Raw genomic sequence first — 21,502 nt, 5'->3', positions numbered from 1 at the left:
GAAACAGGTAAGAGGGCGGCTCTGGATTCCTGGGCCAGCAGGACGGGGAGGAGGCCAGGCGTCCGGAGGGGCACACTGACCTGGCTTCAGCTGTTTCTCTTCAAGGACCGCCAGCCACTTGGCACCCGTTCCAAGGATGGTAATGCTAAGGGCACAGGAGGGAAAGAAAACAGAAACTCTCAAGGCTCTTGCACATTCCAGGCTTAGAGCTTTTTAAAATTAGTGACTTGCTTCTGGCAAGTTTGCAAAATCCAAGACACATACTTTTCTGGGCTGAATTAATACCTAGTGTTCAGTAAACACCTGTGCTGACTGCGGGTTCAGCAGGGACAGGCCGGCGCGCTGACCCCCAACACGCTCGGAGCCCCGGCCCCCTGAGCACATGGCTCCATGTGACAGACAGCGACTTGCGCACCAGCCCACACACCTCCCAGCTACAGGGTATTTGCCCTTTGGGGACCAAAGGAGGCCAGAAAACCAAGACCCCTCAAGTCCCAGCCTCACACGAGCCCCTTCCGCCGAGGTGCAGAGGGCGGCGGGACCTTCTGTGGGAGCAGGGCCGGTGCTGGGCATTCGGGCCCCACCCCCTGTTCTTAAGTGACTTAAATGACTTCTTAAATGATGCAGCTCTTCTCGTTTCGAATGTTCAGAGTCTACCGTCCTCTGCCCCATGTCCGCACTCGGAGAACAACGCCACACGGAGAAGAAGTCCCTGCGTTTCCAGGGGCGAGCCCTCCTGATGGCTCCAGCAGCCAGGCGGCCCTGGTCTTGCGGACCGGCTCCATAACTAACCAGTGCCCTCCCTTCGGGCCCAAAGGAGGCTGCAAACATCAAGGTCCCTTGGCATCGCTCTGGGCAGCCAAACCTTATCCCCCCACCCCTGGGTAGGAGACAGCCACATGCTGTCCCGCGCCGGGTCGGTTGGGCTGGGAGGGGCCCTCGAGCCTGCTGTCCTCCGTCCCTCCCAATTCCCCTCTTCACCACCAGCTCCTGGCCGCCAGGAAGTCCCCCACCGAGACCTCAGGCACCTCCCGGGTTGCTGTGCCCTAGAGGCCGCTGCTGCTTCGGGAGGGGAGGCCGTGGGGGGCCGTGTACACAACCCTCCCACGTCCCCCATGGTTACTGCATTAACTCGGGCAGGATGATTCCCAAACTCAAGACCACCTCTGAGCACTAAGATGTCACCCTTCAGGAACGGCTACATTTTCACAGAAGACCAGGCGCGCCTGCAGCCTCTGATGGCGGAGCAATGACCGCCCGCGGCGCCAGGATCTCCGACCGCAGCCACACCAAAGCAACGTTCCCTTTGCTGCTCATCCCCTTGGCGCCCGCCCCCCCACCGAAATCAACCGCTCTCTATGGTTCTTTCCATACCCCTGTGAACCTCGACCTTGGCAACGCATGGAGACTCCAACCAGATGCTGGGCCTGGGTCACAGACCTGCGTGTCTCGAGAACGGGAAGGGAACGGGAAGGCCCCCCCTCCCGACTGCAGGGCTAGCAGGAGCTGCGTAAAACCACACCGAGCCCACGAAGCACGGGAGCTTGGTGTGGGTGCTCAGCGCTCTGTATTTTTAGGGATAACGGCTGGGGATCTGCAAAAAGCACCAGGCGGCTTCCCAGCTGGACAGGAGCCGCCCCCCGTGCCCCACGGGCAGCTCATAGACAGCCCCTCCGAGGCCGCCCACCCCGTGCCTGGGTAACTCCATCTGCCTAAGACCCACCAGTCTCCCACTGCCCTCTTCCCCCGTCCCCCACAACTCATTCTCCTCTCAGAAGCAAGACTGCCTTCACAAACACGAACCCGCGCTGTGTAGCTCCAAACGTTTCAGGGGTGTCGCGTTTCGTGCAGAAAAGCCCCCACCGTCCAGGCCGGCCTGAGAGTCTCCGAGGGACCAGCCTCCACCCCCACCCCCGGGCCGGCGCCACATCCACTCTTCACATTCACAGCACCGGGGTCTCCTTCCCTCGCACACCTATCCCAGCCCCACCTTAGGGCCCCGGGCACTCACCATCCCTCTGCCCGGACCGTGTTTTGCGTCCCCTCCCCATGCCTGAGGTTTAGGCCCCAGCGCCCTTGCCTCCCGGGGCATCCCCGACCTCAGGGCACCAACAGCACTTCTTTCTCTCTCCTCCTTCCCCCCTTCGCGTGCACCCCCAAAAGGGCAGGGCCAAGTCACCTCCACCACTGCACCGCTGTGCACGCCTCAGAGCCCAGCAGGGCACGTGGCGCGGAGCAGACGGGGTGTGGACGTGACCCTGGCGGACAGCTGTCCAGCAAGTCCATGCTGCCACATGAGCCGGCCAGTCCCCACCGTGTGCCCCCGGGGCCTCTCCCACCCAGAGACAGGTGACACACGGGAACTCAGGTGGCTGGCCTGGGTACAAGAAAAGCCTGGACAAAAGACCCCAGAGCTCTGGCCCCAACTCTAACCCAAATATTCCCCGAGCCAGACTCCTGGAGCCCAGAAAAACACCCCAAATGACAAAGAAAATCCATCTTTTAAAAGAACCTCCTCGGGGCGCCTGGGTAGCTCAGTCAGTTGGGTGTCTGCCTTCGGGTCAGGTCATGATCCCAGGGTCCTGGGATGGAAGCCCCCCATCGGGCTCCTGCTCAGTGGGGAGCCTGCTCCCTGTCCTCCCCACTCATATCCTCTCTCGTGGTTTCTCTCTCTCCCAAATAAATAAATAAAATCTTAAAAAAAAAAAAAAAAAGAAAAGAACTTTGTGTCTACAAAATAAATATTCTGTTATCAGACAGGTTAGTAAGTCTCCGGGACAACACGTTAAAATCATCCAAGATTTCATTCGTACATTAGCCCAGGTTATTTAAAAACCCAGGAGCCCTGAAATGGCCCACAAGGACCCTGCTGTCCCAGCTTGGGAGAGCCGCTCCTCCTGCTACCGACACGTAGGATTTTATGTGAACATATGTAACTTGGTTTTAATTTTCAGTGGTGGGGGGCACGCACAAGTGAAGGTCAGATGAAGGTCTCCCCCCACACCTGAGCTGCACCCCTCCCTCCATGGCCACTGGCAGTCAGAGCAGGTGTTCAAGGCCCACAGTCCTCCCAAGCACCCCACCCCCAGCTCCCGCCCGACTGCAGACCTGCACCGACCTCCAGGAACGGAGCAGGGACGCTCCCGGCCAGGTCCAGTGGGGCCCTCCGATGGCCAAGGCCACGTCTCCAGCAGCGTCTGGGGCACGAGCCAGCAGGGCTGCTGGAAGGCAGATGCTTAGGACATGCCTACCACATCGGCCCAGACCACACACCTGTGACTGCTCAGATACACACATACACGCTTATTCACACACATACATGCACCCATCCCCATGTGCACCCACAACCACACCTTGCTCACACATATTCACACACACACACACTTTCACGTACTCACACACCTCTGCACAAACTCACCCACACATGCAGACACATATACTCTTGCCCACACATGCACACATATGCAAACACATACACAAATGCGCACATGGGCACACACACACACACACACACACACAGCTGGGTTGTCCTGGGGCCCTTCATCCTTTAAATTCATTAGCTCTGAGCCCCCATAATGCTCATTTTCTATTCGTCTTCCTGTTACACACACACAGACACACAGATATACACACACACACACACACACACCCCAGAAAGTGTCCCCACCTGGAGCCCAGCTCCCGGGTATTAAGGGTAAAGCTCTTAAAGTCATCTAAGTTCCCAGGGATTCGATTAACCTTTTGCTGGAAACAGTCTCATTAGGAAATAACCTTCCTTGCCAATATTGTGAGCCAAATGTCAGAATTTAAATATTACCCAGGCCGGGCAAAGTTATATTTGAAATATTAATGACCAAGAATTTAAAAACATTAGCGGCTCCTTCCGTCTCCCCACCGTGAACAGACTCAAACTGAGAGTGAGGTGCACGTGTCAGAGCACGGGGGCTTCAGGCTCCCGGAGCTCTGCGGCTTCCGTGTTCGAGCTCCCGGAGCCACGATCATTAGCCGACGGTGACCACGGGCCGCAAGGGGGCGGATGCTTCCACTGGTTCTGATGAATTCATCCGCAGAGAGAGCACTCCCAGAGTGCTCCCCTGACACTGTCCCCGGTGATGAGGAGGAGGGGAACTGGGAGAGGGAGGGAGGGCCCGGCCTCCTTCCCCACGCTCTGCCTCTGCTCCCTAGGATCCCAGCTTGTCACCTGACCGAGAAACTAGCCATTAGCAGGGTGGCCTGGAGGCACAGAGGCCCTCCTGCAGCATCTGTAGGAGCATTTTGGAGCAACCTTGTGATGGGTCCAAGGAGACTCCAGGGGACAGCTGACAAAGGCAGGACTGTCCTCTTGCCACGGGTCTCGGAAGGCCGGCGGTGGGAAGCCCAGACCCTGGGAATGCCCCAGTGCTGGGCTCCGCCCCTGCCCTTCACAGGCATATCCACACCATCCCCGAATAGCCTGTTTTACCCCCCACGCCACCCTGGAGCTGGGGGAGCCCGGCAGGAGGCAGAACCCTCGCTGGCCCTGGCTCCCTTTCTCCTGGGCTTTTCCAGCAGCTCTTAGGTTCCAGAGTTATAGACACAAGATCACATTCCCTCTCCTGATTCCCTAAAGTTTCAAACTCACTCCTGGCCCTGGGGGTGGCCCCCATCTCCTTGGTCGGTCCCTGTCAGGGCTACCTACCCCTTCCTACCCTCCTTGGCAACTTCAACCCCCCTTGCCCTCCCGCGCCCCCTCTCACCCTCCCACGCCCTCCCTCGACCTCCGTGCCCACCGAGGGGCCAAGCACTCCCAAGACGGCACCAGCGCTATGACGGTCAATAGCAGTGTGGCTCTGTGGCGAGCATGGTGTCCTGGCACCTACCCTATCCTGTCAACCAGGTCCCAGAGCACGTTGGGCGTGGGCACAAGGGGGGAGCCGTCGTACAAGACCACAGCCGCCCCCGTGGCGAGAGCGGACACCATCCAGTTCCACATCATCCAGCCGACCTAGGACAGACAAAAGGAACACAGTGTCAACCGAGCGCCAGGCCAGGTGCCCTCACCTCTGTCCCTCAGCGTCTCACGTCCCAACACCGAGCCAGCGGTCCGCAAGGACCACCCATCCCCAATGCATGACGCTTGCCCCAGCAGCTCTACGCCTAGAGTGTCTCGTACGGATCCCCGCACGCGCGCACGCTAAGACGGGTCAAAAGGTGTTTCCCACAGCCTCACTGGGGACAACGGGAGCCAGAGAGCAAGGAGATGTGGTCCCGCTGTCACGAAAGGGGTCCCACACATGCACACGTGCTGTGGCACACCACAGGCCAAACCTGCGAGGCCGCATCAGACGTTTGGAACAGCACGTGGCAAGCTTTCGAGAGCCAGCCCACCGCGGCCATCCACAGGAATGTGGCCCTCAGGGACACGGACCAGTCTCTGAGACGAGTTTCTGTGTCGAACAAGCCAGCATGGGGGCTGCAGCGTACCCACACCCACACCCGGAGCCCCGGGCAGGCCTCCACATAGGCCACGGGCCACGGGGAACACAGAGACCGCATATGTGAGCAAGAACCACACGGGCACCCCTGCCCCGGGAGGACACTGACGGCTCACCACACACGTGTGTGCCATGGGAAATGTTTCCCATACACAAGTAAGGCCTCCTTTGTTGTTGTAACTTAAGAAAAATTTTAGGGCAGAAAGAACTGGCCACAGCGTTCCCATCCATGCAGGGGAACTTGTGGGCGTTTCCAGAGCTGAATCAACACAGCGAGGGAGCCAGGAGCCGGAGGAAGGCTCCAGCAGAGTCTCCGCCAGGGAGGCCCGCCCCCCTCTCCTGTGCCTGTGCGCAGATCCCACAGCGGGGACCGGCGACCACGGAAGGCACCCCAAGAGGCCCTCCGGTACAGCCCGCCTGAGAACCCCCAGACGAGGGCACTTAAGAGACAACCAGCACAGAGCCTCAGCGAGCAGGCCACCGACGGCCTGGGGGACAGGCTCAAGAACCCAGGGGGCCCCTGAGAAGCTGCCTCTCCTTCCCCTCAATGACACCAGCAATGGGGCCGCCCCAAATCTCGTTTGTTGAGATTCCTTTTAACAAGGTTTTAATATCCCCAGTTGAGTTTTTTCACTAAGGAATTCTTCTTCCTTTTTTTTTAAGATGTTATTTATTTATTTTGACAGAGAGAGATCACAAGTAGGCAGGGAGGTAGGCAAAGAGAGAAGGGGAAGCAGGCTCCCCGCTGAGCAGAGAGCCCGATGCGGGGCTCGATCCCAGGACCCTGAGATCATGACCTGAGCTGAAGGCAGAGGCTTTAACACACTGAGCCACCCAGGCACCCCACTAAGGAATTATTCTTAACAAAAGAAACCAGTGAGGGGCAGCCCGAGCAGCACAGTGGCCGGGCCAACTCACTATCCGAGGAAGCTGTTAAAGTCAGTCAGTAAGAGACACAGTGTAGGCCTGGCTCGGGCCGAGGGGACGCCCGCAGCCGCTGCTAGCCATGGTTGGGGGCACCAGCATGCCCCACGGAAAAAGCTACCTGCCCATCCCTCCTGGGCAGAATGCTTTGGGAAAAGTGAAATGCCTCTGGGACAACCACTCCAGATCTGAGCTCTTATTACGTACTTGCCCTCAATGTAAAACCCTGGCGTTTTAAACCGCGAGTCCCAGGGAGGCGGCTGAGTTTGACATCGTCCCACCTGCCAGGTCTCCCCACAATTCAAAAGATGCTCCATCAATGCTGATAGGCTTTCCATGTGAAAAGGGCCCCAGAGCCTGGTGGTGCCCAGCACCACTGGCCTGCCTGTGGGGAGGGCAGGACGATCCGGGTTACATCCCTGCAGCTGAGGTAGACCCCGATCACTGGGCCCAAGCCCTTGATTTTCAGCTAGACATGCTGAGCGATGAGGCAGCCTGTGCACGGCCACACACCCAGGGTGCCCCCGGACTCCCTCTCCTGGAAGTGCGTGGAGTCCCAGGCTCCATCCCCAAGGGCACAGCCAGGGCCCTGGCCATCAACCTCAGGGGCCGAGAGCACACCTCCAACATTCCACTTCCTTAAAAACTCAGCACAGAGGGCGCCTGGGTGGCTCAGTCAGTTAAGCCTCTGCCATCGGCACAGGTCATGATCCCAGGGTCCTGGCATAGAGCCCCACATCGGACTCTCTGCTCAGCGGGGAGCCTGCTTCCCCCCCTCTCTCTCTGCCTGCCTCTCTGCCTACTTGTGATCTCTGTCTGTCGAATAAATAAATAAAATCTTTAAAAAAAAAAAAATCTCAGCATGGAATTGTCATCCAAGGAACAGAGCTAACTCACTCTGAAACCTCTTGATGTTTGCAGTTGGAAAAAGCCAACTTCAAGTTTCCGTCTCTTAGGATAAAACACCGTTTCCTTTAACTTGTCTGAAGTGTCCATCACACAGAGTTCACAAGGACAGGAGTGTCCCCAGCTGCTCGAACCCGAGCTTTGGTTTAATGATGCGTATCCCACACAAAACCAGGAGAATGTGCCAGAGGCAGGCCCCCATCCACCCCACATCCCAGGGACGTCTGACCCGGACGACACTGGCTTACGCTGTACTGTCTCCTTTCCCTTGGCTCCTGGGCCCCCCTCCTTGTCAGCGAAAGCTGCAGTCTTTCCAGGATTCTAGTGAAATGCCTCAGTGAGAAGGGAGGTGGCTCGGCAGACCAGCCGGGTACCTGGGCTCAGCCACCAGGTAGCCCGGCAAGGATTCGAGGCAGAACAGAACTCCTTCTGTGAGGACGGTGGCCGGGTGATGTTGTAAGTTGAGTGTACAACGCTTGATTTTAGCTCAGGTCGTGATCTCAGGGTTGTAGAATCGAGCCCCACATCAGGCTCTGTGCTCAGTGGGGAGTCTGTTTGTCCCTCTCCCTCTGCCCCACCCCGTTTGCAAGCTCTTGCACGCGTGCACACGCTCTTTCTCTCTCTCTCTCTTTCTAAAAGAAATAAAATTAAGTCTGGGCGGGGGGCGATCTCCTTCTGTGAGGACAGCACCAGCCAGAGCAGGCACGGGCTTGGTGTGAGGGCAGACTGAGCTGCATGCCCATGCCCATGGCAGGGACAGGGGGCCTCCCAGGCCGGTCCTGCAATGCGGAGCAGCCCTGGTCCCCAGGATAGGCTCAGGCCCAACCTGGCCTCCATACCTGGACCCCCTGCTGTCACAGTAATTGGGAGCACCATCTGTATACATTTCCTATTTCCACTCCAACAAACTGCCACAAACTTAGTGGCCTAAAACACCACAAATTCATTACGTGAGTGTTCTGGAGGTAGAAGTCCATAATCAAGGTGTCAGCAGGACTGGGCTCCTTCTGGAAGCTCCTTGTCTTTTCCAACTTCAAAAAGTCACTCATATCCTCTGGCTTATGACCCCACACCACTCTGACCCTCACCCCATCTCCGTCTCCGACGATGACCCTCCCGCCTTCCTCGTCCAAGGACCCGTGTGCTCCCGTCAGGCCCACCCAGCTAATGCAAGAGAATGCCCCCTCACCAAACCCCTGACCGAATCACACAGGCCCTGAAGGGACCAAAACTCGGCCCCCCGGCTCCCGGTGCCCCCCGAAGCCCGCTTACCGTGGTATAATACAGCAAGATGTCGCCGCTGCCCATGTTGCCATGAAGGATGTGCTCCTTCAGGTGCTGGATAAGGGTGCCCTGGGGAGAGGCGGGAGAGCAGCGTGAGCAAACACAGCCCAGACGCAAAGCCTTGGGGAAGAAGCCAGCCTCCCTTTCCTTTCCCGGAGGAAGCCAACTACTGAGCATGCTGGAGTAGATGAGCAGGACTCCCGCGGTGCCCTGCGCCCTGACCCGAGAGTCCATGAGCGCCCTGACCCGAGAGTCCGCGAGCACCCGGGAAGCAGCCTCCGACCGACTCCAGCCAGCCTGCGAGCTCCAGCTACCATGGACATCTGGAACAGTGTGGGACCCTAACCCCAGGCAGAGGGGAGCGGGGAGGCAAAGTCAAGGACGGGGCAGAAGGACGGGAGAAAAACACGCGGACCCTGAAGCACAGGGATAGGATGGCCCGGGGTGGACGCAGCCGACACGCCTCCACGGGTTCTGCAAGCCTCGCAGCACGATACCCTGCTTTCAGCCCAAATGTCTGGTTAGACCCCAACCCCCAGCACCATCCGCTGTTTCTCTACAGCAGGTGTGCACACGCCCAATGCTCCAGAGCGGACAGCGCGACGAGGCCTCTGCCTGCCCCCAATTCTCCAGCCGCCGTGCACCCACCCCCTGTGTGTTTCCACGTAAACTCCTGGCCTCTCAGCATGGATTTATTTATACTGGCTTCTTTACCTGCACACACGGCCTGCACTTTGCCTTCTCCGCACACCACACCTCGGAGCTCTCTATCCGGCCCTGAGAGCGCCCTCGTGTTTTATTTTCAGCTCTGTAATACTCCACCGCCCACACCCCTCCTGCCAAACTCGTCCTGTCTGCAGCTCCCAGCCGGGAGGGAGCATCCCACCTCCGAGCACCGTGCGGAGGGCACAGCAAGGGGCCCCACACCAGCCACTTAGCATCCCCTGGCCTTGGTGCTCCCATCTGTGCGTGGATCTCATGCACGATCCCGAGGCTACAGGAGGCACAGCACCTCACAGGCCCCTGCACAGGGCCGGCCGCCACACTTCCACAGATGGGAGCACCTGGCTGGTGGCAACAGGTCCCCTTGTTTAGGGCCTATCGGGGCTGAAGCAAGGACCCACATATCACAAGCAGCCTTTACAACTGATTCTCTTTGTACCCAAGAGAAATGAAAACAAGCCAGCAAGGCTTGAAAGGGAGAGGATCCCTTTGAGAGCTCACTGGAAACGACCCTGCCCAACGAAGTCTCCAACTCAAGAGCCAGAGCTCCGACTCCAGAGCACGTCCAGGACAGCGGCCACCACCAGGCCCACGAGGAGCAGCAGGGACCACAGCCACTTGGGGGCCGGGCAGACAGAGGCTTCGGGGGGGCACGCAGGACCTTTCTGAAGGTCCCCAAGGCCACGTGCAGACGCCAGGTCTCTGGTGGCTTTATGGAGCATGCATCAGAGGGGTCGGAAACAGCCCCCCGAACCGAGCGGGTCACACACTTCGGTGCAAAGTTGCACAACACAGCACTCTGCCTCGGAGTGCGGCGGGGCAGGGGCACCTGCTTGGGGACAATCACTTCAGGAACTCTTTGAGTGAACATGAAACATCCACACACCACATCCACCGACAGGGCCAGGGGCTCCCTGACGACAGGAGCCCGCGGCAAAGCCCCCTCCCGGATTCTTACTTAAAATCGTCATTCAGTTTAGACCTGTTTCTTCATCGGTGCGGTCTGCTTTGAGCCTGGCCTATTTATAACCCTACATCTGTTCGCCTGCGCCTTCTCCTCCTCCTCTCAGGCGGCACAAAACAAGCCAGGCTTGGCTTCTCTCTCAAGAGTCTCTGAATGAACCGTAATTCACAGCGGTAGTTTTGCTCTTAATTTTTAAGTATTTATGGCTGAGTCTGAGGGGAAGGAAGTATGAGCAACGTGACTTTGTGCATCTCAAGCAAAAAGAGGAATTTAATTTCATAGAAAGAAGAGGGAAGCTGCTTTCTGAGACCTGAGACCTCTTGTCAACTCGGAAAACACAAGCCTGCAAACGAGGGACAGCAACCCCAGTAAAGCCGGGGACCGGCCCTCCGTCCCCGTGCTGTGGCCCTCCGTCCCGCCGTCTCCAAGGTTCCTCTCAAGGGAACTCTTGAACAGAACAGGCGAGATGCTTAGTCACTTCTCTGGAGAGGCAAGAGCCCAGGGAAGACAGAATAAATATGATTTTTCCTGACTTTTCCATACTCCAAATATACCAGGCATGATGATTTTATGAGCAAGCCACATTATATCTAATACATTTTTATGTTCCTTGCCTAAAAAAGTGACATTCGCTATGCAAAAAGCACTAAAAATAAAAGTGTAGTTAGACATTTCAGTTTTTTCCTAAAATGTCTGTTGTTTTGCCACACATACCCCACCCTTGTCTACAAGGTTTCTAAAAACGCTCCTCTCTATAGCTCGTTAACGGGCCTGTGACCGGGCAGACCAGAGCTTCCCTCTCCGGGGAAAATGTGATTCCAGCCACCATAGCAAATGACGTCTTGGACTCTGAACACACCCAACGTGATTTCATAAAACGGGATGGTTTGAACAAGGTCAACTCACTCCTGCAAAAGGGCAACTCGACGGCCTGGCCAGCGTTACGTTACCGGCAGAAGTAAAGGCTTCGCCCCTGACGTCCCCCTCCCTCCTGCCCTGTGGCTTCCTGAGAAGTCGCCCACGGGCTCCTGGTGTATCTGGCAGCTCTGTGTCACCTGGGATCAGACCCGCAGCGCATCCAGAGCCAGGTACTAAGCGAACTGCGCTCACTCCTTTCCCCATTCTGATGGAAGCGCTCTGGGAAAAGCTGTGTAAGGCTTTAAAATGATTCAAATGTAAATGTCCCCTTTTTATGGAAGGGATTCAGACTGCTTCTAGGCGGAGGGAACATCTGTAAAAGCTAAGTCAACTAGAATAAGAGAAACATCATATTTGACTTTCAAATACCGCCACCATCTCGAGCAATAGCCAGAAAGCTGTCCGTGAACAGCTTTCTCCTCTCGGATCATGCCCTTCTTCTGAGCAGGAGAGAAGGCTATGACCAGGTATGACCCGGAGCCTGAGGGTTTTTCTCCTCCCTCCAGGCTAAGCTACCCGAGGGAGAAGTGGGAAAGCGGGTCTGGGGAGAGCTGCGGAGCGGCCACGCCAGAAGCCCGGGGCATCTGGAATGAGTGCCAGGGGCGCGGAGCCCGGGCAGGGGGCTGGCTCCCAAGGCCGGCCCAAGAGACGTCGGAGCTCCAGGTGGGGACTGTGCCCGACTCAGAAAGAAGCTTCCCGGTCAAGGCTAGGAGTGGGGTAGGCCGACAGGAGGAGGCCAGGAGGGAGCACGGTCGTAGAAAAGTACCAAATGCACCAGGAATGGTACCTCCGAAGAGTGACCCAGTTAGATGCCAAGGACGCAGTACACAGACAGCGGCGCCTCCTGAATGATGTACGGAGAAAGACACGTCACGGCTTCCAGGAGGCGATGCCCAGACCCAAGCAGTGGGAGGCACCCGCCGCCGCAAGACCAGCAGCTGCACCCCCAGGATGCAGGCGTCCCGACGGGGGAAGGCAAGCTGCGGGCCGCTCCGGAGCGCGGGCCCGGGGGGGCGGAGCACGCGGACGGGGCCGCATGTCACATGATAGCATCCCATGGATGCCCGCCTTCCTGAACACGGCGACCCGACGAGGGCTCCGTACGGGCGCGTGCTTGCGGCCCAGAGACGCGTGCTCGAGGACTCAGGGAGAACTCGTGCTCGGGGTGGGGGCGGCAAAAAGCAAAAGTGTGTGTGTGTGGGGGGGGGGGTGTCTCTGTGTGTCCGTGTGTGGGTGTGTCTTTATCTGTGTGTGTGTGTGCCTGTGTGCCTATATGTGTGTGTCTGTGCATCTGTGTCTGTGTCTGTGTGCCCGTGCATCTATGTGTGTGTCTGTATGGCTGTGTGTGCACCTGTGTGTGTAATTGTATGTGTGCCCGTGTGTGTATGTCTATGTGTGTGCCTGTGCGCCTGTGTCTGTGTCCATGTGTGCCTGTATGTCCGCTGTGTATCCGTGTGTGTCTGTCTGTATGTGTCTGTGTGTCTATGTCTCTGTCTATATATGTCTATGTCTGTGTGTGTCTGTGTGTCTATGTGTGTCTATTTGTATCTGTGAGTCTGTGTCTATGTCTGTGTGTGTCTGTGTCTGTGTGTCTATGTGTGTGTCTGTGTGTGTCTGTGTGTGTGCTCGCACACAGAGACAGCGACCACTCAGAAGCAGCTTTCAGGAAGCGCTAGCAGCAGCCCAGCACACAGAGGCTGGCGGAGTCCGGCGGCCGCACCGTGAGCCCACCGAGCTCTTCCTGCAGCTTTCCTACAGGCTCGCGGCTGTTTCAAGCATAAAAGGTTCACTTCACTGATCGACAGGGACAGAATCTCAGGCTTAGTAGCGAAGCATTATTTCAGGGGCCTCCGTAAAGCCGGCCTCCTGATGAAATACACAGGGAAACAAGGACTGAGTGTTGTGGGCTGAACTGGGGGTCCCTGAAGTCGTACGTTGAGCTCGAGGCCCAGGACCTCAGAATGTGGCCTCGTTAAAAGAGGTGACAAAGTCAAGGAGCCCAGAGGGTGGGTCCTAATCTAATCTGACTGATGTCCTCACGGGAAGAGGAAATTGGGACAAAACACGTGAGCCCAAGGATGCGCACAGAGGGAAGACTAGGTGAGGGCGAGGGGAGAAGGCGGCCGTCCACAAGCCAAGGCGCGAGCCCTCCGCGGAACCCACCCTTGGCCTCCCCAGCCTCAGACTTCCAGCCCAGTAACCATAAGAGTCTACGCCGTGGCCCGGGGTGCTCAGTGACAGTGGCCAGAGCCAACAACTGTGGCCCGTGAGCTTCTCTCAGCTGCCAGCACTTTATACCGTGACCCGGAGTCTCTCCAGGGTTTTGACCCCAGCCCATGGGCAGCTCTGTCTGACCACGCCACAGAGCGCACACACGTCCACGCCTCTAAGACGACGACCTCGTGCAACAACACGGGCACCTCTCCTGACCCTTGAGGCGCTCACGGCTGCTGCTCTCCCGGCTCCACTGCCTTCTTTGTGCAAGGCCGGCGGGTCCCCCCACCATGTTCACAAGCACCTACGGGGTCCTGGCCGCACTGTGGAAGTCAGGGGCTCACCCCGAGGCCTCCACCCCCATCCCGGCAGTGACAGGCACCACAGCAGCGCCTGTAACAGCAGCTCCAAGTGCTGGAGCTGTCTCAGACCTCCACGCTCACCCCAACACCTGCAGAGGAGCTGCACGATGGAGTCTCTGGGGAGGGGGTGCAGGCTGGCTGGGTGGGGGTCTGGAGTGCACAGCCAGACGGCTGTTTCCGCCAGCCAGGAGTCCCCAGGGGAGCAGACAGAGGGTGGAGAGACGTACCCCAGCGGAATGCACCATGCACTTGGGCGCCCCGGTCGTGCCCGACGAGAACATGATGAAGAGGGGGTGGCTGAAGGGCAGCTGCTCGAACTCCAGCTGTGGGGCCTGCGCGCCTCTCCCGGTCGCAAGAAACTCATCCAGGAACACGCTGGGGGCAGAACACACAGAGACGGACAGTGAACATTCCAGGAGGCTGGGTCGCGTCTGCCGTCTGCCGAGGCTTCCCAGGCTAGACGTGGCCGCTCGCTGCCCTCTACTGCTACCTTGTAGGATTTCCAGGGAAAACTAACCTTGTTTGGAAGCTCTTTGGGAGAGAGGGGGAAAAGTCAGATCTCTATGAATTCGCATTCACGCTAACTGAAGGGAAATGCACCAAATGAGTGAACATTCCAAGCTGCTTTATTAGCATGCTGACAAGACCAAGGGCTGTCTCTTCTAAGACTCTCCGGAGGGCTTTAACACGCACAGTGCACAAGGATCACTTACAATGAACACGTCCCGTTTGTAGGCAAACTCAGGGGAAGGGAGCTATGCTGCCCACTGTGAGAAGCAGGGCGGGAAGGGAAGGACCGGATCCCTGAGCTCCTCCACGGGAAGGTTGGGGTGGCACAGTGGGGCCGAGATCTGAAGACCAGATCCCATGACAGAGATGCTTCTAGGCAAATGTATCCCATGTCCCGAGGAGGACCGCAGCTCAGTACAGATATCTGTCCAGAAATAAAATTAAGTCCGGCCGCTGACTACCACCTAAGAAATCCGCCCCCAAAGCTGACATAGGGCATCAACGCAGGTGGCCAAAAACCAGAGGAGGAGGAACAGATTTGTTTGCTGAGCAGGAACAGGGCCGCTGAAGCCACAGGGCCACGTGGGAGAGGTGTTTTCTCTATGTTGAGATGAGCAGGTCCTGGCGCTATTCTGTCCGCTGGCTTCAAAGGGAGAAGGGAGGGGGGAGGAAAAAAAAAAAACCCTGCCATTTTGACAAATGGAACCTTCTTTCCAGAAGGGGGAGAATCCGCTGAACTCAGCCTGCAGCAATTTGCTAAGGATAATTACTCTGAAACCCAATGCATACACACGAGAGGGAAGAACTGTGCTATCTTGCAGGGAACGGCATCCTTAAGGACGAGGCTGTCTCGTGGGGGAGGCGCAGAGGGTTAAAAAGGGCCTGCAGAATAATTCAACTCTGAGCAGTAAACAACAAAGCCTTCTGCTCCAGAGTGTCAGGAAAATTATTCACTGTGGAACTTTCCAGCAACGGAAGGCCCATGCCACCGCCACCTCCCCTTTGGACCCCATTTACACAAAGTGTCCGGTCTAATCGGATACTTCACACAGAGAAAAACCTTTTCTTCCAAAGGGTCTATAAATCACCGTAAATAGCAATTACTTTTGTCGCTCTTCTAAAAATGAAAATCCCAAAGGGCGGACCCCCCCCGCCGGCAACCCCAGGTCTCCGAGCCCGGACGCGTTCTTGTTCTTCGTTTATCTGTGGCATCCAGCAATCAAAGACGAGTCAGGCGGGGGTCCCACTCCCCGGGTGGGACGGCAGGAGCTTTTCCCATCGTATCAAGCTAAATGAAGTGGCTCACAGGATTCCACAGGATTCTACCGGATTCTACGGGATTCTACGAGATGCTCTCGTTCAGTATCAGCCGCTGATGAACACATTCAGAAGAATAAAAGCCGGGCCACGGTGGGACCAGCGAGCCCATCTGGACTTCCTCCCGGCCCCTGTGCATTCTGGCCCCCGACAGAAAGGCAGGGGAGCCGTGTGCACAGTGGGAAGTGGGTCCGGGGCTCGTCTTCTGGCTGTCATTCATCACAGCTGGCAGGGCCCCCCCAGTCTCAGGGACGACCCAAGTGCCGAGTCTGCCCATAAGGCCCTACACATCCTGACGCAGATACCTGTGGGACAGAGCGCACTGCAGCCTGCGGTTGTCCCCAACCTATCATGACAGACGGGACTGACGGGAGCTACACTAAGTATACTTGGCCTGGTGTCCACTTACCGAAGAAAGTGCTGTTATCTCCCCCATTTCACAGATGGGGACTCCAGGCACGGACAGGTGAATCCCTCACACGGGGTCACAGAGCTGAGACCACCGCCCTCACGGAAGAGTCACTTTGCTGGCAGCAGCCTATGGCCTCTGGAATCCGAGTACCGGCAGCTGTCCCCAAACCCTGCTCATCTGTCAAGGTCACCTTCGGTGTCACCTCCCCCAGACCTGTGCCCTTCTCTCAGCCCCTGGGCACTTCCTGCCCACCTCCTGCCCCACAAGAAGCATGGCCTTGTCTACTGGGCCCAGTGGTCATGGCTCACCCTCCCTGCAGGTGTAGCTCGTGCCTCCCACACGACCACAACCCCCGGAGCACAGCACCTAGACGTCCCCCCTCAGCACCCCTAGAAAGCAGCCTACACAAAACCCAAGCCACGTGTCGGTTGTCTGTCCCCAAAAAAGACCCCTGCGATCTCCTCCCTGTCCCCCTCCGATAGGGCGAGAGGGAGTACACACACCTGACCTCGGAACCCCTCACGATAGTTTCAAGGAAGGAGAAGAAAGTATAACTCCAAGAATCTGGAGGCAAACTCAACTGTGACCAAACCACAACCCAATTCCTGAATTCCTCTTCCAAAATAAACTGCCCCCAATACTATTAGGTACGTAAGTGCGTGATGCATCAGCTTATAAACGTCAGAAAAACAGAGGAAGGTACTACTAGCAATGGGGAAATGGGGACAAAGGCCCTGCAAGGGAAATATATTCACAAGAGCATGTGTTTACACGTACACACACATGCACACGTGCGCGCACACACACACACACATACACGTACACGTGGCAATTTCCATTCCGTCAGGGAGCTGGCCTTGACCGGACACTTCAACTCACAGCAGAGGGAAAGACGGAGGACTCCTGGGGCTTTCTTGGTTCCACCGCGAAGTCGCTGTGTGGCCTCGGGTGCCCACGTACAAACTGTGATTTTTAACCAAAACCTCCCGCACCTCTAAAATGCTACACCCCCCGTGAAAGGATTCACAGACTGGACAACCCACTGGGACTTCCGGGGGGCTCTGCCCGGAACCAGCGATCGGCACGTGGCAGACTTACCTATTTGGAATCTTGGAAATGTCTATCTTCTCTTTTGAGGCAACGTAAGGAATCAGCACCACCTTCTTCAAATCCGGAAGTCCTGGAGGGAGGAGAGGGGGAACACAGGCTTACGGGCCACCGCATACAGGTGGTGGCATTTCTCACAGAGTGTAACACAACCGAGGGACGGCTGACGCAGGGCCCCAGGGACCTCTTGTCTGTGCACCCTGCGCCCTGCCTTGCTAGCTGAGACGCAGGAGGGCCACCCACCTTTCACCACCTGCTGCAACTTGTCCATGTGGCTGTACTCTTTGCTGTTGTACACGACGGCCTCCACGGAGAAGATGAGCTTCGGCTGGATTTGAGAAAAGCGGTCCAGGACGCCCTGCAAATGGAAGGAAAGGGTGGTCGCCATCAGTCACGCCAAAGGCAAACACCCTCAGCCACCAATGGGACCACGTCGGGGGAGAGACCCGCGGCACCATCCGCCAGCCCGACTCCCACGTCCCTGTCAGCCGCGGCCAACGCGGAAAGCCAGGGAAACCACAGCTCACGCCTGAGACAGGACCGTCACTTCAAGGACTCGACCTACAGAAATACCAGAAGGGTGTACACACACACACTGAAATAACAAAACACAAGTTTGTAAGATGGGGAAACTGGGGGCTGAGTAGTGGCCCTTCCAGAAAGAGCCCGCACTTTGCAGAAAGAGCCTCGAACACAGCTCCTCTCTCGCACAGGAAAGATGACTCGCCTTCCAGAAAGGCAACTCACACCACAAAGCACCTCCACGTCCTGGTTCTCTTCTAATCCTCCAAACGGCGCTTCTTGCCAACGAAATGCGCACCCCATAAATGTGTATACTAATACACAAGCTCTGTTGAAAAGGCAGACTTGGGGTGCCTGGCTGGCTGGGATGGTCGCCATCCAACTCGTGATTTCGGCTCAGGTCGCGATCTCATGGGTCATGGCATCAACCGAGCCCCGTGTCAGGCTCCACACTCAGCCAGGAGTCTGCTTGGGATTCCCTCTCTCTGCCCCTCCTCCCACTGACACCCACGCACGCTTTCTCTCTCTCTAAAATAAATTAATACATCTTTTTAATAAATGAATACAAAAAGCAGGCTCACGGCAGTCACGTGTCTGTTTACAGCACACGCGGAACCCGCCGCTCTGCCAAGCACACGTCTCTCTCTGAAGGAAGGCTGGCCTCCCACGCAGGTCACACCTGGTCTCTGGGACTGCTGTGAACTGATGGGAACTGACAGGTGCAGCCTCACGACACGCTCCACACAACCCGAGTGCTCTCCCAGGGGTGACAGGCAAACGCACTCCCAGCCGGGTCTCCCCCCAAGTTCAGAACACAGTGGAGCCCTCTTCATCCACAAACACGGCTCCGGGGAAAGCACAGCCCAGAACGCCCCTTCCATTCCCTTGTGCATCGGTCCAAGGCCAGCGGCTGACAATCAAACCCGGGTTACTCTAAGAGCACAAACAGTGAAGCCATGATTCCCCAAGAAAATCCCGGGGAGGTGGGAACCAGAAGGGAGAGGGGTAAAGACCGGGCGCTTTGTCCATGCACACCCGGGGAAGGGCTACGCGCAAAATTCATGAGGCTCACCAGGAAAACCATTAGGGGGATAAAAGGCACCGTGGTGATGTACACACGCAGTACAGCAAAATTGTACTCTGAAAGCCCAGGATTCTAAGATGGGCTGAGGGTTGCTGGTTTCTCTGGGAAAAAACTTTTTGCCCATAAAAATCCCTTACCACGCACCAAGGGCCGCGTGCCAGGCCCCACTCTGGCTTGCTACGGGCACCCACACGTTCAGCCTGCACACCCCCGGAGTGGCACCATGTCCTCAAGGAGGCAGCGCCAGCTGAAGTGAGCGGCCCAGCGCTCCCACCAGCCGGGGACACAGCTGGGCCTGCAGGCTGGGACGCTTAGTGGTGAGGCCGCCTGCGCTAGGGAAGACTGGCCCCGGGACAGGAAACCAGGGAGCGCTCTCCCCTGAGACGCTGGCCAGGAGGCCAGAGAAACTCCCCAGACCCAGGCGTGCTGAAGGCTGCAGAGAGAAGGGGCCACACTGCCATCTAGTGCACGCCAGCCCCCACAGAGTGGCCCGGAGAGGACAGTGATCCGCGAGAACAGCCGGGAGGGAGGTGGCCAGACGCTTGCCTATGTCCTCCCTCTACCACCTGCACCACCAGGACCACCAGGAGCTCTGCTCTGTGGGGGGTCTGCAGGCAGGGCCACGCCTGCTCCCTGCCCCCCCCACCCAGGGCCACACACAGCTCTCCCAACATCTTCCTGTGTCAAAAGCTCCAATGTCACTCAAGACCACCGGCCTCCTGGATAACGGCTAATGCGTACTGACCTGCGTGGGTGCGTCCAGGGCCGCCCCCAGCCCCTGACAGGCAAACGCAGAAGCATGAATTCTGCGGCCCTCGCCAGCTCCCCAGTGTGTAATGAGGACACGGCCAGGAAGCAGCAAAGCCAGACCCGAACCCAGGCAGGAACCACCGTGCCGCACTGCCTTCCCAGCCCTGCTTCTGAGCAACACAGCTCAAGGGCTGCTGAGGGGTCCGAGGGAACAGTGCCCAGGGACCGGCTGGCCCCAGCCTTCCAGGACCCTCAGTGCGGACGCCGCTGGCCCCGAGCAGCTCACACAGGCTCACAGACAGGCTGGGGGCACTGGAGGCTGCACAGAGAGCTCCAATCCCGGCTGACCCAGGGTGGTCCTCCACGGGGCAAAGCAGGCACAGGCACAGGTAAGCCCCAGGAGGAAAACCACGCCAAGTGGTGAGGTCCGGGGCGGCCACCCCTCCCTGAACTCAGCAGAGCTCCCGAGCCCTGGCCTCAGGTCACCTCACGTCTCCAGACCCATATGCCAGAGAAGCGCATCTGTTCCTCCTTTGCACGGCGTCGGGAAAATGAGAGGTACCGGGACCACCTTTGCCAGGACAGCAAGCCCCAAGGCAGACGTGAGCATCAGGCTCATACCCAGAAACCTACCCCGCAGCCGAGACCCACGCTGACCACAGGGCCCTGAGCTCCAACGCCGCCAGTGGCTGCACCTGCAGCACGGGTGGCCGATCACGGGCCCGAACCTCCGATGCTCATTCATGGCCCTCTCTTCCCACGGCCCGTTTCACACGGAGCATAAACAGCCGGCCAAGGGTGCGCTGTCGGCAAGGCCAGGCCAACCTTCAGGCACCGGGCTACACGGTCCCGTGCCGGAGCAGGGGCTGTGCCGAGAGTGCAGCAGTCCAACGCCGGGCAGAGTGGCTGGTGGTGATGGACGCCCCCCGGGTCCTCTAACTGGGGTCTGTCCTTGTGGCTCCTGAGGGCCCCTCATCCCCAAGGCTCTGCAACCAGGAGAGGTCCCTAGGGCCCTGGGTAAGGCCTGTTCTGCCACTGCTTTGCCCTCCACGGTGGGGTTGAGCATGAGCTGCCTGCCCCTGCCTGGGTCACTCCAGCAGCTGGATGCACCCGAGGTCCCTGCGGTGTTCACAGAGAGAAGGAGGTCCACCCTCCTCCCGCACAGGGAGCATAGATTCAAAGTAAGAGATCAGAAATGGCAGGGAGGCCTCGGGGGAACTTCTGTAAGCAAATCCAGACAACTGTCTACAGAAAATCTCCCGTGGTCACGGATCCGTGGACAGATGACCAGCCCCCTCTAGCCAAATCTCCAAGAGCCATCTGTCACACAGAACACACGCTGACACAGTCCGTACACCCGGAAGGGACATCAGTAATATTAGAAAAAAGGAAGACTCATTCACTTTTAGATTGAAAAACAAGACTCTGCTCCTTCTGGCTCCTTCTCTCGTTCTCACGTCACCAGCCGTGAGACGGGAGGCCACAGCGACATGGTCGCCTTCCAGACCCACCAGTCCTGCCGTACAGCCTCCCGCACCCCTGCCCAAGATGTCGGAGAGGGGGAGAGCACTCCCCTGCAGAAACTGCACGGGAATGTCTCTGCCACAGTGGCCGCACCCCCAGGGCAATCGGTGGGAACCCCAACTCACGTTCACACCGAAGTCTGGGGATGTGGAACTCCAGATGGCGCCGATGCTCGCTGCAGCCAGCATGGCCTCCACGGCGTGCACGCCGTTGGGTAAATAACCTGTCATTGGGCACAGGGAGAAAGGCCTGGGTTCAGGGTATGCTGGACACGGCAGACCTCCAAAAGGCACCGCTAAGAGCCAGGGCAGGAGTGGGGAGAGGGGCTGGCTCTAGCTGGTCCAAGGAGCACGGCCAGCCATACCTCACCCCAGTGCCTGCACGTTGCCCCCTCAGAAAGCCCCACCGCTTATCACCAGCCTGTCCATGTGCTACTGTCACCCCCTCCAACCCAACCTAACCAGGGCGATCCCCCCAGCCCTTGCAGGATCCGGCCCCGGCCTCCTC

The 21,502-nt window shown here is 57.9% G+C and overlaps 1 protein-coding gene across 3 annotated transcripts in view; it reads right to left on the bottom strand.

Moving 5' to 3' along the window:
• AACS (acetoacetyl-CoA synthetase) overlaps window positions 1-21,502 on the bottom strand; it is a gene marked incomplete at its 5' end in the record, with an annotated part of 54,404 nt that overhangs the window by 14,963 nt on the left and 17,939 nt on the right. For 2 of the 3 annotated variants that reach the window (XM_080821241.1, XM_080821242.1), the window contains 7 exons: window positions 81-145; window positions 4,860-4,984; window positions 8,577-8,657; window positions 13,997-14,144; window positions 17,107-17,188; window positions 17,359-17,473; window positions 21,121-21,218. In XM_080821241.1, coding sequence (XP_080677367.1) covers window positions 81-145; window positions 4,860-4,984; window positions 8,577-8,657; window positions 13,997-14,144; window positions 17,107-17,188; window positions 17,359-17,473; window positions 21,121-21,218 — 714 coding nt within the window. The remainder of the gene's footprint in view (window positions 1-80; window positions 146-4,859; window positions 4,985-8,576; window positions 8,658-13,996; window positions 14,145-17,106; window positions 17,189-17,358; window positions 17,474-21,120; window positions 21,219-21,502) is intronic. The other variant, XM_080821243.1, reaches the window with a different exon arrangement.

This window comes from Martes martes, assembly GCF_963455335.1.
Source record: "Martes martes genome assembly, chromosome: 13".
NCBI lineage: Eukaryota > Metazoa > Chordata > Mammalia > Carnivora > Mustelidae > Martes > Martes martes.
Note: the sequence above shows the minus strand (reverse complement) of the source record. Positions and strands in the feature narration are given on the sequence as shown.